At 42.5% G+C, this 22,664-nt stretch overlaps 1 protein-coding gene across 1 annotated transcript in view; it reads right to left on the bottom strand.

Moving 5' to 3' along the window:
• Window positions 1-4,535: 4,535 nt before the first annotated feature.
• The window catches only part of QRFPR (pyroglutamylated RFamide peptide receptor), a 45,846-nt gene continuing 27,717 nt past the window's right edge, over window positions 4,536-22,664 (bottom strand). The window contains 5 exon segments of the mRNA XM_030565583.1: window positions 4,536-5,778; window positions 10,841-10,938; window positions 15,197-15,432; window positions 17,406-17,467; window positions 20,034-20,192. Of these exon segments, the coding sequence (XP_030421443.1) occupies window positions 5,375-5,778; window positions 10,841-10,938; window positions 15,197-15,432; window positions 17,406-17,467; window positions 20,034-20,192 (959 nt within the window). The 3' untranslated portion in view covers window positions 4,536-5,374.

Here is a 22,664-nt window from a genome sequence, read left to right as displayed (position 1 = left end):
TTGTCCAACATCACCAAAATGAATGCACTGACATTGTCATAAAAACAAAAGCTGTATAACGAAGCTAGTCTATGTTCATACTTTTCAAATCTTTTATACTTTTTCAGATACACTTTATATGCTTTTAAAGTATGTATTAATGTTTCAGTTTCAATTCAAATTTCCAAACAAACAATCACTACACTGGCAACACTGCATGTAACTAGTCCACAAAACTGGGAGGGAGGTGGGTTGGGAAAATTCAGGGGGGTGTGCGGAAATCTCTGGGGCAGAGCCAGGGGCTAGCCTCTCCAAAGAGAGGCTCCACCCATCGCCCATGTTAGTACTGATAGGATAAATCAGGGGTAGGCAACCTATGGCACATGCGCCGAAGGCAGCACATGAGCTGATTTTCAGTGGCACTCACGCTACCTGAGTCCTGGCCACCAGTCTGGGGGGCTCTGCATTTTAATTTAATTTTAAAAACCTTATTTAGTTTACATACAATAATAGTTTAGTTATATATTATAGATTTATAGAAAGAGTCCTTCTAAAAACGTTAATGTATTATTGGCACATGAAACCTTAAATTAGAGTGAATAAATGAAGACTCGGAACACCACTTCTGAAAGGTTGCCAAGCCCTGGGATAGATATTAGAATTACAAGAAAGTGTTTAGTGTTTGGACTCTATTAAATGTTTGTGAGCTGTTGCATGCATTAATCTTACTTGCAATCTCTCTGTTCCATACTGTAATGTTATTATATTACATATGGAATACAGATATAGCAAATAAGTGAGTGTAGAGTGAGTGGTTGTAGTGTGAGCCTCTGTGACTCCATGAATCACTGTTCAGGAAAGGTGAAGAGCTGCTCTTCTACAGAAATTATTAGGTCCCTCCCAAAAGAGGAGACCCATCCATATCAGACAGGGTGTGGTTGGATCTTACAACTAGAAACTCCCTACCTCTGGATTGAAGAATTGTCAGCCAAAGGACTAAAGACTCTTGCAGTTGTTCTGCTCTTTTCTCCATGAAGATAAATCCTGCTAGTGGATTTCTCCTATACATGGGCTGGGGTTACCATGGGCTAGGGGAGGCTAAGCCTCCCCAAACAGCCAGGCATGGCCCTGCCCACACTCCACCCCCAGTTCTCAGAACACTCCTGCTTCTCTCTCTGCTGTGAGTCAGTTCTTCCCATGTGCTGTGGCCCCAGCTTGGGCTGGGGCCATGCCACCCACCCTGCCAGCACTGTGGGGGAGGAAGAAGGCTGGGCCACACTGCCTGCCCTCCCAGCACTCTGGGGCTGGGGCCATGCTGACTGTCCTCCCAGTGTTCCTGGGGCAGGGGGCTGGTGGCTGCAGTGGAAGGCTCTGGGCTCTGGTGGGGGGCACGGAAGGGGCGATGCTTCAGGCAGAAGGGGTGGGGTTGGGGGCTAGCCTCCCCAAGCCAGTCATTCACGCACCACCCATACTCCTATAAGCAGAGAGCACATGGCAGGAGGAACATAGAAACTTCAAACAAAAGGAACTAAGATTCCCTGTGTTGCTGGGACTCTGGGAAGCAAGAGATTTCTAGGCATAAGCAAGAGATCCCCAGCTGCTTAGTCTAGGTTACCTCAAAGGACAAATCTTGCTGATTATAGAAGCCTCAATTACTTTTATAACCTAAGGCTGTAACTCAGTGTGTCTGTATTTGCTTGCCTTAACCTTGTAAATAAAGTGTAATATCCTTTTCCTATTTAATAAATCTTTATATAACTTCTTGGATTGGCTACAAGCATTATCCTTGGTGTGAGACCTAAAGTGCAGCTGATCTGGGGTAAATGACTAGTCCTTTGGGACTAGGAGCAATTTGAATATTGCTGTGATTCTTGGTTTAAAGGTGTCAAGTATCAGACGGGTAGCCTTGCGTTAGTCTGGATCCATAAAAGCAGCAAAGAGTCCTGTGGCACCTTATAGACTAACAGACGTATTGGAGCATAAGCTTTCGTGAGTGAATACTCACTTCGTCATATGGATCCCCATTTGACGAAGTGAGTATTCACCCACGAAAGTTCATGCTCCAATACGTCTGTTAGTCTATAAGGTGCCACAGGACTCTTTGCTGCTTTTGGTTTAAAGGGCCGTCTATCACAGCGACGCACTCACCTGGGTGGCAAGACAGACCAGAGCACCAAGGGAACTGTCTAAGATTCCATTAAAGCTGTTGAAGTGCCTGAGGAGTCTGCACTTGGTGCAGTTGGGTTGGTGAAATTTAACTTAAGAACTCAAGCTATTTGGGGTTTGTGCCCTGTTTGCTTAACAGTTTGCCCTGAGGTTGGTATTCAGGCTCTTGTCCCACCATTAGGAGCAACACAATGTGAACAATGCTACAGCAGATCATTTTTACTGTAAAATTTAAACTGCTATAATTTCAGTTCTTTATACAATAAGCCTTATGATAAGAGACTAAGTAGTACACAAAGCAGCATTCACTTGGAAATTTGACAAAATAACTATCAATATTTCTGGTCGAAGTCTGTCATTGAATTTACCGGTACAAGTAAACAAAAAGACTCAAGCAAAGCTACACATAGCGGGGTGCTGTTCAGTTACAGAATCTGTAAAAGAACAGACTCTCCTATCACTGACCAAACAATTTCCCCTAGTTAATGTACAGTATATGAGAACAAACTAACATCACTAAGCTGCATGCTCCAATCACAATATAAATGTACTGAAACCTTACAGAGAGATTTCCTGCCTATTGGAAACATGAAAACCAAAAGCTAAGATCGGATAATCTCCTCAGACAGATGCACAAATCCAACAGACTTCAAAGGAAGTTAGGCATGTATAGCCAAGGGCAGACTTTATCCCCAGAGTTTCCCAGTAACATTCTCTACTATTGTGTTCATCTCTGAGCCAGATTCTGATCTCTGCTACACAATTTACACAGTTGGAGCTCTACTGAAATCACTATTTCATCTAATTCATACACTGGTGTAAATAAGATCAAAGTCATCTGTCTTCAAATCTGGCTTCCTTTTGTGAGTAAGTCTGGAACTTTAAACTATCATTTTAGACAATTTTGTGCCCTATAAATAATAATAAATAGCCTTTTAAAATAGCTAGGATCTCAAACCAGCACTGAAATTTCTTTTCGGATGTGAAAATGTGGAAGCATTCTGATGTGGAACAGATTTAGGGTCAGATTCTCATTTACATTTAAGTTCCCTTAACAACACTAGCAGCGTAAAGGAGCCTTAAGATAGGTGTAAATTACAATGTCAGAGCAGTGGGAAGGGTCATCTCTCAGACTTGAATTCAGCAAATCACAGTTAGGGTGAGGTCAGAGGTGGAGATCAAAGGGCACTGAAATCTCAATTTCTTGTTCAGGGATTCCAGCTGCATCTAAACTGAAACCAAAAAATAAGCAAGTTTTGGTTTTGGATCCAAATCTGAACCAATTTCGGTGTGGAATCATATCAGAGGATAAGAATCTAAACACACTTCTTCTCCCTGGCCCAGAAATGCAAATAAGTTCAAATTCAAAGTTCTTGTTTTTACCCACTTCTAGTAATTCACATTTGTACTGACTTCACATTTTCACTGTGTGCCACTTCAACCTTGTAGTTTGCTAAAAGCTCTGAGTGAGTGAGTACTGGGCTATCCCTGGACAGAAAGCAAACCATTTAGGAAACAAGGAAATTCTACACAGAAAAATAAAACTAGAAGATTCTACTTATGATTTTACTGAGGAGGGACCTGATCCAACGCCCACTGAAATGAATGGAAAGCCTCCTATTGACTTCAGTGGGTTTTGGATCAGGCCCTGTACTCTATACAGGCCCTATAGCAGGGGTGGGCAAACTTCTTGGCCTAAGGGCCACCTCAGGGAATAGAAATTGTATGGTGAGCCATGAATGCTCACAAAATTGGGGCTGGGGTGTGGGAGGGGTGAGGGCTCTGGTTGATGGGGTGGGCTCTGGGGTGGGGCAGGGGATGAGGGGTTTGGAACACAGGAGGGTGCTCCAGGCTGAGATAGAGGGGTTTGGAGAGCAGGAGGGGGATCAGGGCTGGGGCAGGGGGTTGGGGCATGGGGAGAGTCTCATGGATGCAGACTCTGAGTGGCGTTTACCTCAAGTGTCTCCTGGAAGTATTTTCTTTCTCCGGCTCTTATGCAGGCACTGCCCCTGCAGCTCCCATTGGCGCACTGGAGGGGACCTTGGAGCACATAGGAGCCAGAGAGGGGCTATGCCATAGCTTCCGGGAGCTGCATGGTGCAGCCCTTGACCCTGCGCCCTGGCTGGAGCACCAGAGCAGGACCGAGCCACGTGATGTGGCTCCCCTAACTCAGTGCCCTGGCTGAAGCAGGGCTAAGCCATGTGGTGCAGACCCCTCGACCCAGCAGCCTGGCTGGAGCACCAGAGCCTGCTCTCCAGCAGAAGCTTGTGGGCTGACTTAAAACGGCCCACAGGCTGTAGCTTGCCCACCCCTGCCTTAGAGTGATGGCATTGCTACAGTTAGTCAGGCAATGTATCTAAATTGGGACCTTAAACAACCAACTATATTTTAGGGAATGCATCCTCCAATTTCTACATTGTATTGATGACTTTACTGCACTTCTTGACATTATACATTTTTCAATTAAAAAGTGATGCAGTTTACAGGCCAGTCCACTGTTACATTTATATTTGTATTCAGCTAATTATCCTATGATGACAGTACATCAGTTAGACACACATACATACATTGTTGACATCAAATTGACTTTCCTTAACAAATGCCTTAGTATGCATACAGTGTGTAAGTCTTACTCCATACAGACAAATTCTGGCAGGCCTTTCACATACATAGCACAAGAGAAATGCATAATACACCTGATGCGTCTCAACCTTGCCTCCTCCCAGACTCTAATCTGCAGTTCCTTTGTCCACTGAGCTGCAGAGGGCAGGTCTTGGTAGAAGTAGCATAGTCCATATGGAATCCAGACCTGCCCAGAGACAGTATGTGCTCACCCCACTGATTATACCTTCAGGCAATTTGCACAATCAGCTGTGCACATTCCCATGGCCAGCCAGAACACAGGCACAAAGTAAACACAGAGTTGCTAATAGAAGAACGGTGTTAGTTTGCCCGCATTTGGGGGTAAACTCCATAGAGCCAGAATTTAGCATAAGAAAAATATTTCTTGTAATCATAATGGAACTTCTTTTCCAAGGTTTCATTCTTAACCCCTGTAAAATATATTACTGTTTTGAAAACATATTCTAGAGTTATCATAAACCATAAAATATATTCTTTTCTCACTTCAATGTGCAAAGTAGAAAATAAAACAAAATGGTTTGTTGAAAGATATCAAATATAGGAAGCAATTCTCTAATACTGAAAAAAAAACCCACTGTTCATGACGCTAGGGTCCATTCTCTAATGCAGAGTGCACAGTGAGTTCCGAGGCAAACAAAGCAAGGTGCCTTTTTGTATTCTTTTTTGCAGCTGGCTGATCACAGAATTTGACTTCAATGTTGCCATCACTGAATGCTTCTCTCCTGGCCTCCTCTAAAGCACTGGGCTCTCTTTGAGAAAGACTTGCCTTTTGCTGCATCATGGTAATCCCTGAGTTTCCAAGTCGCCTGGAAGGGGATGGGTTTTCCTTGACAATACAAAAGCAGATTGCAGAGAGGAAATTTTTCTTGAAGTTCTCGTTCATAAAGGCATATACCATAGGGTTACAAATGGAATTGAAAAACCCAATGATCTGAACGATAGCAAAGATCATCTTGATTGTGACATCATCATACTCACTTTCAAAATTACCTGAGAAAAAGGAAATATAATTATATAGATACCCATACCCCGTACACATCCTTGCAGGTCAGAAGTTCTTGTTCGGCTTCAAGAAAAAGTTCTTAGATGTTTTTTTCCATTTTAATTATGGGTTTGACCAGAAAGCAAAGCAAAACACAGTCATATCAAGATAGTCTGAAAATTGCAATTTATGAATTGCAAAATTAACAGACAGCTGAGTGACACAAAACTACCAGTCAGTTACATACACTGTTTATTTAAATCCTATTGTCCCCCATGTTCTATCTTCACTTCCGATTTGTAAACACTGTTTTTGTCACCCTACACTGTCCTCTGCCCTTTTTACAGCTCACACAGTGGGAAACTAGCGCTCTCCTCTGTGCTCACACACTTTGGGTCCAATCCAGGCCAGATATAAGCAGGTAATGCTCCAGCCATTTAAAATAAATAGCAATCAACATGAGTATTTATAGAGCACTCATATGTTCAAAGCACTTTACATAGTAGTTGGCAGTGTGGCCTAACAGAGAGTGCACTGTATTGGGACTAACAAGAGCTGGGTCCTATTCCCAGCTCTGCTACTGGCCTGCTGGGTAAATCTCTGTACCTCAGTTTCCCCCTTTGTAAAATGGAGATAATGATACTGACTCCTTTGTAAGGTGCTTTGAGATCAACAGACGAAAGCACTATAAAAGCAAATTGTCATTAGCTGAGTAAATATTAGCCCCAGTTTAGAGACGGGGAAAGGAAGAAAGGGGAAGTGACAAGCCATGCAATGAGCCAGTAGCAGAGCTGGGCTTACAACTCAAAATCAACTCATAATCCTGATCTTAACTCACCAAGCCTCACTTTTGTCCACCTGTACCAGGAATTGAATTTCAGAGTCTCATCTCTGGTCAGTGTAGAAGCAGGGTTTCGCCTTCAAGGAATGGGTGACCTGTATTTTATATAAACATGCATATCCTCTTGCATTCACAAAATCTCCTTAAGGAATGGATTACAGTCTGGCTGTAACTAATGACACTGGTCAAATCAGGATACAGCTTTGAAATATTCACTGATAACCACAGTCAATCACATGCTGTATAAATACAGAAATTCAAGACATATATAAGTACAGTTCACACTGAAATGGATGTAAATCAGACCAATGTCTGATGACAATTACAGAGCACAGGAAACCAGCTTCCTCAGTGAAGTGAAGTGGAAACACTGGCCCAACATAATTTTCTCTGTCTCTCTCTCTCCATTCATACACCCTTGTAAGAACATGCAAGTGTAAACTCCCCTATAAACTCTTTTCTTATCTATTATCTCTCATCTGGCTCTCACCCCAATTTCTGAATATTCAATATCATAAAATATTGAAAAGTGATTCTCCTCTTTCAATTCTTCCAAAAACAGGATCTCCATACTACAAGTTTGCAATGAAAGGTGATGGTGTTTGTTTGTTTTGCTTTGTTTTGTTTAACAATAAAACATTTTGATCAGAGTAGTGTCCAAGTAGCAGAGAGTGATTCATGACATGGAGAAAAGTATAAGTTTAAGAAAGGTACAGGCTAATAGTTCCAAAAAAAGCATTTTTATATAATGGATGAATGGCTTTGATTGTAGTGAATTGTGTGTTTTCAACTGATGAATCAATGTAGTGAGGAAGAGAAATGCATCAGCCCCTTTGCTCTGCGCCGATACTTGGTTGCTTGTGTTTTGTCCTTGGTATCTGAGGCACGTAGAAACAAAGAAGGACTGCAGTAGTCAGGATCCACAATTTGGTTTGAAATTGCTATGAGACAACTGCAGCAGCAACCAAAAATATAACTTAGGGCAAAACCCCAGATAGTCTCTGATTTGCATTGAGGATGTTTACCTGCAGGGCAACTCTGTAGCATACTCTGACATTGCACTATCTGCGGGGCCAGTTCTGACAGCTGCAGACCCTTCATGTTCAGGGTGAGAGGAGCCCCCACAGGGAGACAGTACCGTGAGCAGTGCTTGAGTCCTACTGGAATGTTCCGGGTCACTGTTCCGGCACTGCTTGGGGGAGCTAGAAGGTGTAATGGCACTTCCAGTATTTCCAGTACTTGCATTCTGCCACCTCTTGAGCGCAGCACTCACATGCTGACTGTGAGTGCTTGTTCTTTGCTCCTCCTCCATGCACCATAAAAGGAGAGTGTGTGAGAAAGGCAAGCCTACGATGGGCCTCCTAGACCCCGAGGCACAAGAACAGATCTGCTGGGTGCCAACTCCTTGTCTTGTGAGATTTGACTCAGGCTTGAGAAAAAGCAACAGTAGGAAGGAGACGTTTTAAATTCAGATTTGGGAGCAGGTGTCAGTGTGTTCCTCATTTGAGACCAATTGTCTTAATTGCTGTCCCCAATCAGGGACTGTAATGAGGCAGAGAAGCCCCGCATCCACAGAAAAGGGATAAAGGACAGTCTATGGGCCTAGCTAACCTCATCTCACTATACCTGCAACCAGTTCCAAGCCTGGAGGGGCAATAAAGGAGAGAGGCTAACTCAGTTCAGGGCTGAAAGAGCTAGTAATGATGAGAATGAGAGTATAGCTATCTGTGAGAGGAAAAGAAAATGCATTGAAAAAACCAATGGGGTATTGAACAGGTGGGAGAGGAAGATGAAACAATTTTAAATGAAAAACTTCAGTAAGAAGGAACTTCCAAAAGCTATAAAAAAAGAGCAAAAGTACTTCTCCAGGCCGGATGGTATAAGCTTTGAAATGCTTAAACACCTATCTGAGAGAAGTCTGAGGGTGGTACTAAAATTGGGCAATAGCATATGAGGAAAAGATGATCTGCCAGTTGAGTCGAAGCATGCAGTTACTGTTCCAGCAAGGAAACCAGGCAAGCTGAGATCTTGATCTGATGCATACAGGCCAATTTTTCTGGATATTGAAAGAGCTTATGGAAAGTTCTGGAGAGAGGGTTTACTTCATAAAGTGGCTGCCATGGGCATAAAAGGAAAGAAATCTAGGCAGATAAGGGATTTCTTAAGTAAAAGAACTATGCAGTGTGAGTAGGAAAAGCCTACTCCAATATATGTACCCTAACAAATGGCACTCCGCAGGGTGATCATGATGAATGATCTTCCAAAAGAATTAAGTGTAGGAATGGACATCACTTTATTTGCTGACGGTTTTGCCACAGGGGTCACAAACAGACACCCAGAAAGAGCTGCTAAAAGAGTAAATGTACTAAGGACAGGCGCAGAATGGAGAAACATGAGGCTTTAAATTCTCAAATGACAAAACTAAAGGAATGATATTCACTAAAAGAAAAATTTTAAAAGATTATAAATCATATCTATATGGATAGCAAATAAGTATAGTTAAAAGCTACAGATTTTTAGGGCTGATATTTGATAGCATGCTCACTTGGAAGAATCATATGGAAGGTACTTCTCGAACCTCCTGGTGTCTGAATAAAAGAGTACTTCTGATGTTATATAGAACTCCAGTAAGAGCAATTGATCAGTACAGGTACCAGGTTTTTGGTTCAGCATAAAAAATTAATTTGAGAAAGCTTGAGTCAGTCCAAGCTCTGGGGTTGCAAATTGCATGTGGTGCCTTCATCACAACACCGCTGTGTGTAATTCAGATAGCTGCAGGTGAACAGTCCATTGCTTTAAGAATAAAGCTTTTAGATTTAACCTTTCAGGCTAAAGTACTAGAGACTGTGAAGATGAAAACACCAAACTGATATAGGATGAATGCTGGGAATTAAGTGGGCAATGTGTAAGGCAAAAATTCAAAATGCCTCATGTAAGCAAGGTTAAAGTGTGGACAAAAGATCTTGGTGAAAACAAAGACCTAAAAGAGCTTAAAATCTATAGCTTTGGGGAAAATATATTATGACTGGAAAAGGAGCATTAAATGTGCAAGCTATAGCAAATGAAAACGTTTGTGATAAGTGGGAATGCTACTGTCCAATATATACTGAGGATCCAAAGATGTAAGAACAGGAAGAATGGGAACAGCTTTCTGTGTTCCTGAACTCAGAATCAAGCAAACTACACAGCTATCAAATTTTGTAGCCATTTTGACAGCTGAACTGGCAGGGATAATGCTGGCATTAAATTGGGTCATAGATGTGCACCAGACGCTATGGTCACCCTGTCTGTTTCCTTATCTGGACTACAGGCAATCGGCAATGACTCTTCAAAGAGCAGAAATTATATTCTGAATGAAATATTACTGTTAATAGATTTGATGTAGCTGGGTGTAATCATAGTGATAGCATGGATCCCAGTGCAATGACCTGCCAGACAAAATGGCAAAAAAATGCTGTTGAATATGAGCAACTTGATTGAAAGAGCCCTTTAAATACATTGGAGTTTAAAAATCTAATTAAAATGAGTTGAGAAGAATGGCAAAAACTATGGGCAAAAGAAACAAGGAGAATTTGAAATATGCCCAAGAGTAAAAAATGCTGATATACTCCAAGGCCCTGAGATATAGAGTGAAGTGACTATTTAGAATTGTAACTGGCCGTTGTAGATTAATAGTAATTTGTTTCTAACAAACAAACAAAGATGGATTATGTGGGATGTGCAAGGTCCAGGAAACAGATGATCATCTTCTCTGGGAGAACAAAGAGTGCACCATTGAAAGGGAGTATTTTATATGAAGAAAAAACAAAAATAGAGGTTTTAAAGTTCAAATTTTTTCATGGAAACACCTAGTAAGAGCACTGAGAAAATGAGGCCTATTAAAAAGATATACTGAAATTCTTTCAGAATGCTAGGAATTAAAAATGATAGACTTTAATTTTTAATTACCTATCGTGTCCAGTGCTTGGGGATCACAGACTCAGCAAGTAAGTCTGCTTCACCATAAAACACAAGAAGAAGATGACAAAGTTGATAAATAGATTAAGAACTACTGTTATATCATGAGAGACTGTTTATTGTTCCAGATTTAAAGGCACATATTCACTTTAGCTGGCAATGGGCACTAGAGCAGCAGCACTAGAGTTTGATACATCAGTGATTCCATTACTAAAAAGAAAAAGACACACAAAAGTAAATGCTCTAATTTAAGAAGTGTGGCAGGTACTCACTGTATTCTATCATCATGTGAATCACATGGAAAGGGGCCCAGCAGACTGCAAATAAAACCACCACCATCACCATCATAACGATTGCTCGCTTCTTCTTCCTGAAAGTACACTGAGGTAGAGTTTATGGAATAACTTTGAATAAACTGTTGATTAGCACAAATGCCTCAGGGTCAGCTTCTAAAAGTATTTAGGTATCCAAAGATACAGATAGGCACTTAATGGGATTTTCAAAAGGGCCCACTTGCTTAACCCTCCTTGAAATTGCTGAACCATATCAAATAAGTAATAAACAACAAGACCAATGTCATATTTTCCTAACTCAGGATCCAATTTGAAATGCAAAATCTACTTACCTTCACGCAACTGCACTAATAAACTCTGTCATATACTTATTCATCTCTAAATATTTAGACAGATGAGTTTTTGTCGATGCATTGAAATGCAGTTTTTTCCCCAAACAGATATTTACTAGCACATAGACTGAAATGTTTTCAAAATGACTAGTCATTGAGTGTCTCAATTTCTGGGTGCCCAATTTGCAACACCTTAAATGGGCCTGATTTTCAAAAGGTGGATGCTCAGCACTTTCTGAAAAGCCAGGACTCCTCTGGGAGTCAGGGAAGAGGAGCAGGCTGGGGCTGGGTCACTCCACTTCCCACAGGAAGTGGCCAGCCTTCCCACCCCCAGCAGAGGCTTGAGGGGCTGCGTAGGGCACCAAAATAGCTAGGGATGGCCCTGCTTGATGTAAGTGAAAAACCTGCTTAGACAAAGATTGTAACTTGCTAAAACTGAGTTTCAGTCACTAGAAAAAGTATTTTGTTTTATTTGTAACCATACTTATTTAAATATCTATTCTTTATTAATAAACTAATTTATTTTATTACAAAACCATCTCAGTATTGTGTATTAACAGTGGAATACAAGTCCTCAGCTAATCTAACATGCTGGTGCATGCACGGTCTCTTTGGTGGTAGTGATGTCTCTATGGACCTCAGGAAATGGGGTTTGGAAAGCAAGATCTGGACTACCAAAGTCCAGAAGAGTTCACTGGCAAGACAGACAAGCTATTGTGTCGGGGAACTGAGGCAGAGCAGTATCACAATGGCTCACAGTTGTGTGTGTCCTGAGCCAGAAGTCACAGGTAGCGTACTCTGGACAGGATTTTCAGACAACGTGCTGGTTGACTAAGGTTCACACTTCAAGCACTGGTAACATAGATTTGTAAGTGATTCGGAGAAGGTATTATTAGGGAGACTGGCATGCTGTATGGAAAAAGGGTAGAACTCCTAGTTTTGGGAAGTTTTAAAACCACTGTGCCTTTAGCTAAAAGTGTACTTAGAGTGCGAAGGTCTGGAAGGCATTTTAAAATTTGGTGTATTGGATTGCAATCCAGCAGAAATTATCATGGGAAGTAACATACTAACTACATCTAAAGCCATTAATATAGTAACCTGCAGTAAAAGTGAATGTTGCTTTGTAGTCCCAGAAAGGAATTGTAAAGACAGAGAAACAGCTCAGACGAAAGGGACATCCTTGGCCTTGACTTATCAGACAGACCCAGTGAGTCTCCAAGGAAACGTGGGGCAGAGCCACTCCCAGTGCCAGTGGAGGAGGCTCTGATCAGAGCTGACAGCCAGCAGGAATTTGCACCAGAGTAGAGAGCAGATAGCATGAGACCTATCCTGGGGGGGACCCCAGTTAGGGAAACAGGGAAAGGTTTTTTGAAGAGGAGGGAAGGATCTATAGAGAAAGTCCTATGGGGAAAATTAAAATCCTGGAAAGGTTTACAAACAGCTGGTTTTGCCTGTTAAGCATTGTAGGGAGCTAATGACATTACCCCCACAACTGTCCTTTTGCAGGTCACCTGGGGACTTATGAAAGGTTGAAAAGGAACTTTTATTGTTCAGATATGAGATGGGAGACTATTGTAGGTCTTGTGACTTATGTCCAAAGTGCAAGGACCTGCAGGGTCTCACAAAGCTCCCAGACAGCCCTTACCTGCGATCAATGAGGCATTTCTTAGGATGGCAATGGATATTGTGGGCCCTATGCCCCAGCCAACCCAGAGGAAAAGGAAATATATTTTGGTGGTAGAAGGGCTTGTGGTCACAGGTACCCCAAACATGAGTCACTGTTGAAAATCTTAGCTCAAAGGTTCTGTTTAGGGCTGAAGTTAAGGTGCCCAGAGACCACAATGATATAATAAAAACGGATGGATCATGTGTAGCTGTTTCAAACATATATGTAAAGATGTGATATTTAATAATTTAACAGCTTTTACTTAACACTTTTAATGCAAAAGAGAAGTGTTTAAGTTATGGTAGGCCGTCTAGAGAATATTGTATTTTACAAATCAATTTTGTTGTTATAGCTGTTCAAGCAAGTCTAATTCTGATACCTAGAGATGGAGAAACTACTCAAAACCCATGATATATCAAAAAGCGAGGATCTTTTCCTGGGACCTGGAATATCGACTGTATCTGTAATGCCTCATGACTCTGTCAATGTCCAACATAGATAAGGAGCTGGATGGAACCTCACTACCTGATAATTTTTGTTGCTAGAGGATAGTGTTTGGAGGAATGGGGTCTGTACCAGCTCTTAGGAGTACATGCCCTGCTTTCACCAAAACACTTTGCAGGCTCAGAGTATGTCTGGATTACTCATGAACTCCCATATAACATTATTACCACGAGCTGTTATGAACCCAATATAAACTTCCACCACTTGAGCTAAAGTAGCAGCTCTATTGGCAGACAGAAATAGTAGAACCTTATCCTCTATGTGGAGTCGTCACTAGCTGGGGATTGGCACATACTTTACAAGCATGTTACATTACTATTTTATTCAGTTTTGCAACTTCATCCTTATCCTCATTTTGATTGATGTTAGCCACTTGACTGAGCAATCTTTTCTCTTTAAGCTGCTACTTATTATTCTCCCTGGATTCAATATTTAATATGGTACTCTCCTGTTTTCTGTGCACGTATTACTAGAAGTTGCCATCACACCAGGAAACAAACTTGCCAAATTAAAGAAAAACTGCAGTGTAATATATAAAGTAGGGTAATTGCTACACTACATTACAATTACACGTAAGTAATTATACCATTTTGTTGTCTGCTTGTTAATTATTCATTTTTTTAATTGCATTTCAAAACACAAAGTTCCCATCTGGATGGTCTCATGAAGCAGAAAAAGACTGAGGGCATTTATATCTCTTTGGAAACTACCCAATTAGAGTGTATCAAATTAGTTTTCAGGTAAGATCCAATTTTTTTTCATTTTAATATACTACTTTCATTTTTAAAAGGCTGATAGAACAGTGGCTATAGACACACAAATACTGAACTCACCTTAGAAAACTTTTGATATTATTGATCTTATTGGATTCTAGGTGGATTCTAAACAGAACTGTATTTGATCACTCCCAATCTGCCTCAGGAATGTAACAAACTGCTTCTTCCTCCCAACTCATGATCTGCATTTTCAAAAGTGTTAATTATAGGTGCACAATGTGGCACACCTGAAAAGGGTCCAATTTTCAGAGTGTGGGAGCTTAGCACTATTTGAAAATCAGGCCCTTATAAAGTGTCTCAGGTTGGGCACCAAATATTAAGTCATTAATAGGCTCGTATCAAATTCACAGCCATGAAAAAAGCGTCACAGACCCTGAAATCTGGTCTTCCCCCATGGAATTTGGTCTATTATGTGCTTTTACCCTATACCATACAGATTTCAAGGGGGAGACCAGCACTTCTTAAATTGCACTCCAAAAGGGAGTTGCAAGGGGATTGCAAGGTTATTTTCGGGGAGTCACGGTATTGCCACCCTTACTTCTGTGCTGCCTTCAGGGCTAGGTGGCTGGAGAGCGCCCAGCTCTGAAGGCAGCACCCCACCAGAAGCAGCACAGAAGGGTGGCAATACCATACCATGCTACCTTACTTTTGTGCTGCTGCTGCTGGCGGTGGCTCTGCCTTCAGAGCTGGGCTCCCAGCCAGCAGCCTCTGCTCTCCAATTACCCAGCTCTGAAGGCAACACAGCTGCCAGCAGCAGCACAGAAGTAAGGATAGCAGTACCACAACCTCTCCTACAATAACCTTATTACCCCCCACAACTCCTCTTTTGGGTCAGGACCCCAACACCATGAAATTCCAGATTTAATTACTGAAATCATGACATTTACAATTTTTTAAATCCTATGACTGTGAAATTGACCAAAATGGACCATGAATTTGGTAGGGCCCTAGTCATTAGTCACTTTTGAAAATCTTGTTGATAACTTTTCTTGCTGCCAGTCCCCATATATGCTTTTCAAGACTGAGAGTTCTAAATATATGGTTTTACTTTACAAACCTTGATATTTTAGACATTTCATTCCCATGAATGGTTTGAAGAACTGAAGCAACTCCCACTCGTTTCTTAATCCAGAGTTCATAACCAATCTTACTGTACAACAGAAGCATCAGCATCAGTGGAAGAAGGAATAGTATGACAAGAATGAAGGTGGTATATATCTTTTGGTGAACGGCGCTTGTCCACTCTTCCAAGCAGCAAACATACTCTTTTTCATACAGAAAGTCGTATTTAATCTAAAACAAATGAAACAGAAATGAGTCACTTTAATAAGGACCCTAACTATGAAGAGTGTCATATGTTCTAAAGCCCCTTGCTTTATAACAGGAATTCAGTGGAGACACCTTTCTAGCGAGACTATTCTTCTGATGCATTTTCCATGTGAAGGACTGTGTTCACCATAGCTTACGCAGGGTAAAAACTGTACTTCTCTCTGCAGCAGAGGGATTGCCCTCCAAGAAGAACAAGAGGTGTTTTAATTGACACCCTCCTTCAGGGTTTATGCTGAGGAGGGAAGTGTCAGTTTCTCCTGGAAGCAGCTGCTGAGATGTGCTGAAACAATGTACTGTTTGGGCTAATTACTTTTAAGGTTATGCTGGCCATCTTGGCCAATACAACAGGAATTGAACTGGGGTTCCCCAGAGCCAAATATGAGTCTGTACAGCTTGAGCTAAACAGATAAGGTGCTTTCTAGCTAGGGCTGCAATGGGCACATGTTTTCTGTGGATCAGGTACACTGGCTCTCTGTGTACCACTGGTCAAAGTCAGGTTGATTTGTATTGCAACAAAGGAAACATAAGCCTGCTCCAAATGTCTTATTTTAATTTTCCTCTACAACTAGGGTTGTGGCAAGGACTATTTTTCTATAGCAGCTATCACACTTTTAAAGTGGCTAAAGTAATATTAATAAGTAGTAGTATATTAATAATTAATACAAATCAATAAGTTAATGACAAACAGTGCATTCAATTTATTTAACCTTTCAAGAGACTTTTGATAAATAACCTCATTTGAGGTAATTTATCAAAAGCTCCTTGGAAGGCTAAAAAAAGCCAAACATATCTAAAAACATTGTTTAACCCTGGCATTTTTTTAATGTATATAATTTAAATGCCAATTTGGTTGGCACATCCATTTTCATGTGAACAAAAGGTACAGCTGCATATCTAATTATGTGATCTGGGCACTAATCCTGCAACTAAATCCACATAAGCAGTCCGCTTTCCCCTCTCTTCTCCCCCTCTGCACGCACAGAATCCTACTGAAGTCAGCCTGACCCTGCACTGGTGCAGGACTTCTGCCTAGGTGGATCAGACTGCAGGTCAGGGCTTTGGTTTGCATGCACAAATGCAGGTATCTGTACACAGCTTTTGCAGTTGTAGTTATGGAGGCTGACTGACAACTTCTCAAACTTAAATGAGTTTTCAGAACAAACTTGTCTTGTCAGCCAACAAACAAAGATTTCCCAAAAAACAACTGTCTATACACAAACACAGCTTTTAACCAACAGTACATAGCTCATGTCTGTATAGACTACCGCCCCTTTCTCAAACACCAATATGCCAAGTTACACTTTTTAAAGGATTTTTTAAAACTCTAGACTCCCAAATAGCTGCTTCTAACAGTTAATGAAGGTTTTGAATGGAGTAACCGTTGCTTAAGATGTAACAGCTATGGAGAAATAATTATAGGAACACGCCATGTCATGTAAAGATATTCATTTTCAAAGTCCCAAGCTATTGTGTGTCATTGCAGATATAAAGCAATGGGAAGGTGCAGTGCAAGACACAGATGCAACTATTCATCTTAAAGACAGAGAAAGAGCCACAACTACAAGAAGGCACTATAGTCTGGAAAGCCAGCACAAGGTTACAGGGAGGCAATCCAAATGCCCCAGGTGCCAAATTCTGCCCACACCCTGAAGTAAAGGCTTTCCAAAACTGCCCACAGTCCTTTGCCAGTTTCCTTTTCCTTTTCTCTTTTTACAATGAGGGCCCAGAAAGTCAGATTACAAAATCAATTACTCTACGTAAAGAAACACTGAGAACTTTTACAGTAACTTGTGACCAGATTCTGCTTTATCCCCACTCATAAATATTTGGAGTTTATTCAGCCTTGTTGCTATCCCCTGCAATGAGACCCTGCAAGAGCTGAGTCTGAAACAAGGGCTCCCTCTGAAAGTGTGATTACATGATATATCATACCATACCTCCAGTCGCTGTACATGCCACATAGGTGATCCAACAATAACTGCCAGCAACCAGACTATTCCTGTAAACAAACAAACATCTTTTTAATGCTCAGCAGAATAGGGAACTTAACATGAATTCGTTTTACTTTAATAGCTTCAATTAGCAAAACAAAGTGATGTGGAGCTTTGTGCTGTAAACTGAACTCGACATTTAAGGTGAAATTTCACAGTCAACATTTGTGGACAATTGACTTATTGTAAATATGAACAATAGCAACACTTTTCTCTTCATCAAGGCCTTTCATCAAGCATTTCCTTCCTAAGCCCTGGTCTATACTACAAGTATAGGTCGAATTTAGCAGCATTAGATCGATTTAACCTTGCACCCGTCCACATGACGAAGCCATTATTGTCAACTTAAAGCTCTCTTAAAATCAGTTTCTGTACTCCTCCCTGACAAGGGGATTAGCACTGAAATTGACCTTGCTGGGTTGAATTTGGGGTAGTGTGGATGCAATTCAACGGTATTGGCCTCCAGGAGCTATCCCAGAGTGCTCTATTGTGACTGCTCTGGCCAGCACTCTCAGTTCAGATGCACTGGCTAGGTAGACATGAAAAGCCCTGTGAACTTTTGAATTCTATTTCCTGTTTGGCCAGCATGGCGAGCTGATCAGCACAGGTGACCATGCAGTCCCAGAATCGCAAAGGAGCTCCAGCATGGACCGAATGGGAGTTACTGGGTCTGATCGCTGTACGGGGAGATGAATCCATGCTATCAGAACTCCGTCCCAAAAGACGAAATGCCCAAATATTTGAAAAAATCTCCAACAGCATGAAGGACAGAGGCTATAACAGCTGAGCAGGCTGCACACTTGCCGTGGTATGGCATCTGCGCGGAAAAAAAAGCAAACGATTGTCTGCCGTTGCTCTCACGGAGGGAGGGGCGACTGACGACACAGCTTACAGGGTTGGCTTACAGGGAATTAAAATCAACAAAGGGGGTGGGTTTGCATCAAGGAGAAACACACACAACTGTCACACCTAAGCCTGGTCAGTCATGAAACTGGTTTTCAAAGGCTCTGTGATGTGCAGCGTGCCTTGCTGTGCTCTTCTAATCGCAAACAGCCTAGTCAGCAAACAGTGCCAGCAAGCTTTTAAACGTCCAAAGGCACATTCTACCACCATTCTGCACTTGCTCAGCTTATAGTTGAACTGCTCCTTACTACTGTCCAGGCTTCATGAGCCATGGAAGAAAGGGGCAGACTAGGGTAGGTGCGACCGCGCAGTGCTGCCGGCTGGGAGAGCAGCCTGAGGCAGAAGCCTCCAGCTCGCATGATATTCCAGGCAGGACTGAATCTCCATGAGATGAAACTTAAGGAAGAGAATGACCTGGAGTCACTCCCATTTATGTCCAGGCGCGCCTGACCGACCTCACCGAGGTCAGCCAGGAACACCCATGTCTGCCCAGGAGCCCCTGACTGACCTCACCAAGGTCGGCCAGGAGCACCCAGGTGACGACAGCGGCGGCTAGCAGTCATATTGCACCTTCTGCTGTTGCAAAGGCAAGGAGCTGCTGCTGTATCGTAATGCAGTGCCACATCTGCCAGCAGCACCCAGGAGACATACGGTGACAGTGAGCTGAGTGGGCTCCATGCTTGCCGTAGTATGTCGACTGCACGGGTAACCCAGGAAAAAAGGCAAGAAACGATTGTTTCCTGTTGCTTTCATGGAGGGAGGGGAAGAGGGAGAAGGGCCTGACAACATGTACCCAAAACCACCCGCAACAATGTTTTTACCCCATCAGGCATTGGGAGCTCAACTGAGAATTCCAATGGGCAGCGGAGACTGCAGGAACCGTGCAACGCTCCGAAAGTCGACGCTAGACTTGATACTGTGGATGCACTCCGCCGACTTAATGCATTTAGTAGGGACACACACAATCAACTGTTCAAAATTGACTTCTAAAAAATCGACTTCTATAAAAATCAACCTAATTTTGTAGCGTAGATATACCCTAAGAATCTCAAGAGCCTGCAATCTAAAGGGCAGCTACACTTGATGCCCAGGCAACATCTGCCCTGTGAAAAATAAGATCAACATTACCTTATGTTCTCTTTGCATAGCAGATATGAGTAATGAATACAGCCTTGCAAATGGTGTGCTTTTTCAGCAGTACTTGTGTACTTTGAATATCTCTTGCAAAATGACTGTAACAAGGTTATCAAAATCCTCGTCAAAACCTATTCAAATAGAAACTATTTTGGAACAGAAATCAAGGCTTTCCCAACTACCCACAAATAGGATATCAGCAAGGATGGCCACTTCAGTTTACATTAGCCCATTAGTTCGTGAAAAACAAAATCAGGCTTTTGAGGCAGGCAGATTGAGAAAGTTGTGGCTGGTGTTAATTTAAAAAATAGGAGATAGAGGTGTAGTAGAAAGACAAGGGATTGTCCCAGTCTTGCATGGACAGTATTTCTGAGTCGCTTCATAGAATATGGCTAGACTCAGCAGTAACTCTGTACCATTGCACAGATCAATACCTTCTCTACTATGGTGTAGGAGGTTTGCAGTTACACACAACGGAATCATTCAACTCGCAAATGATGTGTGTTGTATGAATACTGCAGTTGCCTAAGATCTTACCCAGCATTGTGAAAGCTCTTCTGTTGGTGTACTGCCATTTCATTTTTAAAGGATGCACAATTCCCTGATGCCTTTCCACAGCAATGCAGGTCATTGTGAGAATCTCAGCAACAATAGCAGCAGACTGAACAAATGGTACCATCTTGCAAGCAAATGCACCTGTAATGATTAAAAAGTAAAGCACGTAATCATTGAGGTTAGTAAAAATAATAAGCTCAGGGAGTCAATAAAGTGATATTAAGAATAAACTAACCTATCTTCCTCAGATACCTTTATTTCAATGCCTAGACTTCTAGGAAGCTCCTTTCAAGTGCTTGTCATATGTGGCCCCTTGAATTTCTATAACATTTAGAACTATTCAAAATTTCTCCCTTTTTGTACAATTTAAAGATGAAAAAGACCTCTTATGTCACCTTGCCCAGCTCCATAACAACCTAAGACTCTTCTCTACTATTTTATTAGGGTTTTATTCAGTCTACTTTTAAATGTCTCAAGTTACATGATATAATCATTTCCCTTGGGAGGTTGTTTTGCAGTCTCATCTATCTATCAGGCAGTTTTTCCTGGTATTCATCTGAATTTTTCCTCTTGACCATCTCATTACTTCTAGTTATATCCCCAGTTATTCTCCTCCCTCCTAAGTGTTTACATCCTCCAAAATATTCATAGCCTTAAGTTGTCCTTTTAGGCACCATTTAGCCAAGCTATGCCCTTTTCACTTTTTAAAAAGTTCTCTTGTAAATCAACACCTTAAACTATTTTTGCACTTTTCCAATCTTATTCTTATTTGTCAAGATATTTTGTTAGCAAGACTGTCAGAATTGAATGCAACATTCCAATTCCAAAAAACTCATACGGCGATTCCTGCCGCAAGACATTATGCTTCTGTATAGCTGGCCCCAAACAATCGTACTTTGTTTTTTTTATTGCTGCTCTAACTCATCGCAAATGCATATTTAATTTGCAGTCAAGTATTATTTAGTCATTCTGAAGTATTGATTTTTAAGTATCTCCCAAGATAATAGCTGTAATACTGATCATCACTACAAAAGCTTTTTTTTCTCCTGCTGATAATAGCCCACCTTAATTGATTAGTCTCGTTATAGTTGGTATGGCGACACCCATATTTTCATGTTCTCTGTGTGTATATATATATATATATATATATTCCTACTGTATTTTCCACTGCATGCATCTGATGAAGTGGGTTTTAGCCCACGAAAGCTTATGCTCAAATAAATTTCTTAGTCTCTAAAGTGCCACAAGTACTCCTCGTTCTTTTTGCTGATACATACTAACACGGATATCACTCTGAAATCTTTCCCAAAATGTATTCCCTTATATTAACCTCTTCCCAAACTGAATCTTGTCATTTTCTGTCCAATATTATAAATCCTGATGTCCTTTTAGATTTGTTGTCCTCACAACTCTTCCTTATTTAGAATAATTTGTTAACTTCATCAATAATTGCCCTATTCCCTTTACTAGATCATTAACAAAGATTTTTTGCAAACTGTACCCAGAGTAGGGTGACCAGGTGTCCTGTTTTCAACCGGAACACCTAGTGGAAAAGGGAGGCAGGCAAGTCCCTACCTGTCCTGGCACCACACTGCACACCAGAAGCAGCCAACAGGTCCAGCTCCTAGGTGGGGAGCCATGGGGCTCCATGCACTGCCCCCGTCCTGAGCACTGGCTCTGCACTCCACTGGGCAGTTCTCAGCCAATGGGAGGTGAGGGGGGCAGTGCCTGTGGGCGAGAGCAGCATGCGGAGCCTCCTGCCCCTTCCCCCGCCCACCTACTTGTGCTGGACCTGATGCTGGCCGCTGCCGGGGTGCAGCAGTGTCAGGACAGGTAGGCAGCCTGCCTTAGCCCCACTGTGCTGCTGACTGGGAGCTGCCTGACGTAAGCCCACACCCCTACCCCATCCTCAACCCCAACCCCTGCCCCAGCCCTGAGCTCCTCCCCCAAACCTGGAGCCCCCCCTGCACCCCAAAGCCCTCATCCCTGGCCCCATCCCAGAGCCCTCACTCACCCCCACACTCCTGACCCAGCCCTGAGCCCCCGCAAAAAACTGGAGCTCGCTCCTGCACCTCAAATCCCTCATCCCCAGCCCCACCCTAGAGCCCGCACTCCCAGCCCAGAGCCCTCACACACCCCTGAACCCCAACTATCTACCCCAGTCCTGAGCCCCCCCAAACCCAGAGCTCTCTCTTGCATGCCAAACCTCTCATCCCTGGCCACAGCCCAGAGCCTGCACCCCCAGCCCAGAGCCTGCACCCCCAGCCCAGAGCCTTCACCCCCCCACACTCCAACCCCTTGCCCCAGCCCAAAGTCCTTTCCCACACCCTGAACCCCTCAGCCCTGGCCCCATCCCATAACCCTCATCCCCTGCCTCAACCCACAGCCTCCTCCCACATTCCAAATCCCTTGGACCCACCCACTAGCCTGGAGTCTCCTCCTGCACCCCAAACCCCTCATTTCCAGCCCCACTCCAGACCTCCCACCCCCTCCCATGCACCAGTCCTGCCCCGGCCCAGTGAAATTGAGTAAGGGTAGGGGAGAGCAAGCCACAGAGGGAGGGGGAAAGTAGTGAGTGGGGGCAGGGCCTCAGGAAAGGGGCAGGGCCAGGGT

Source organism: Gopherus evgoodei, chromosome 5, assembly GCF_007399415.2.
Source record: "Gopherus evgoodei ecotype Sinaloan lineage chromosome 5, rGopEvg1_v1.p, whole genome shotgun sequence".
Classification (NCBI taxonomy): Eukaryota; Metazoa; Chordata; order Testudines; family Testudinidae; genus Gopherus; species Gopherus evgoodei.
Note: the sequence above shows the minus strand (reverse complement) of the source record. Positions and strands in the feature narration are given on the sequence as shown.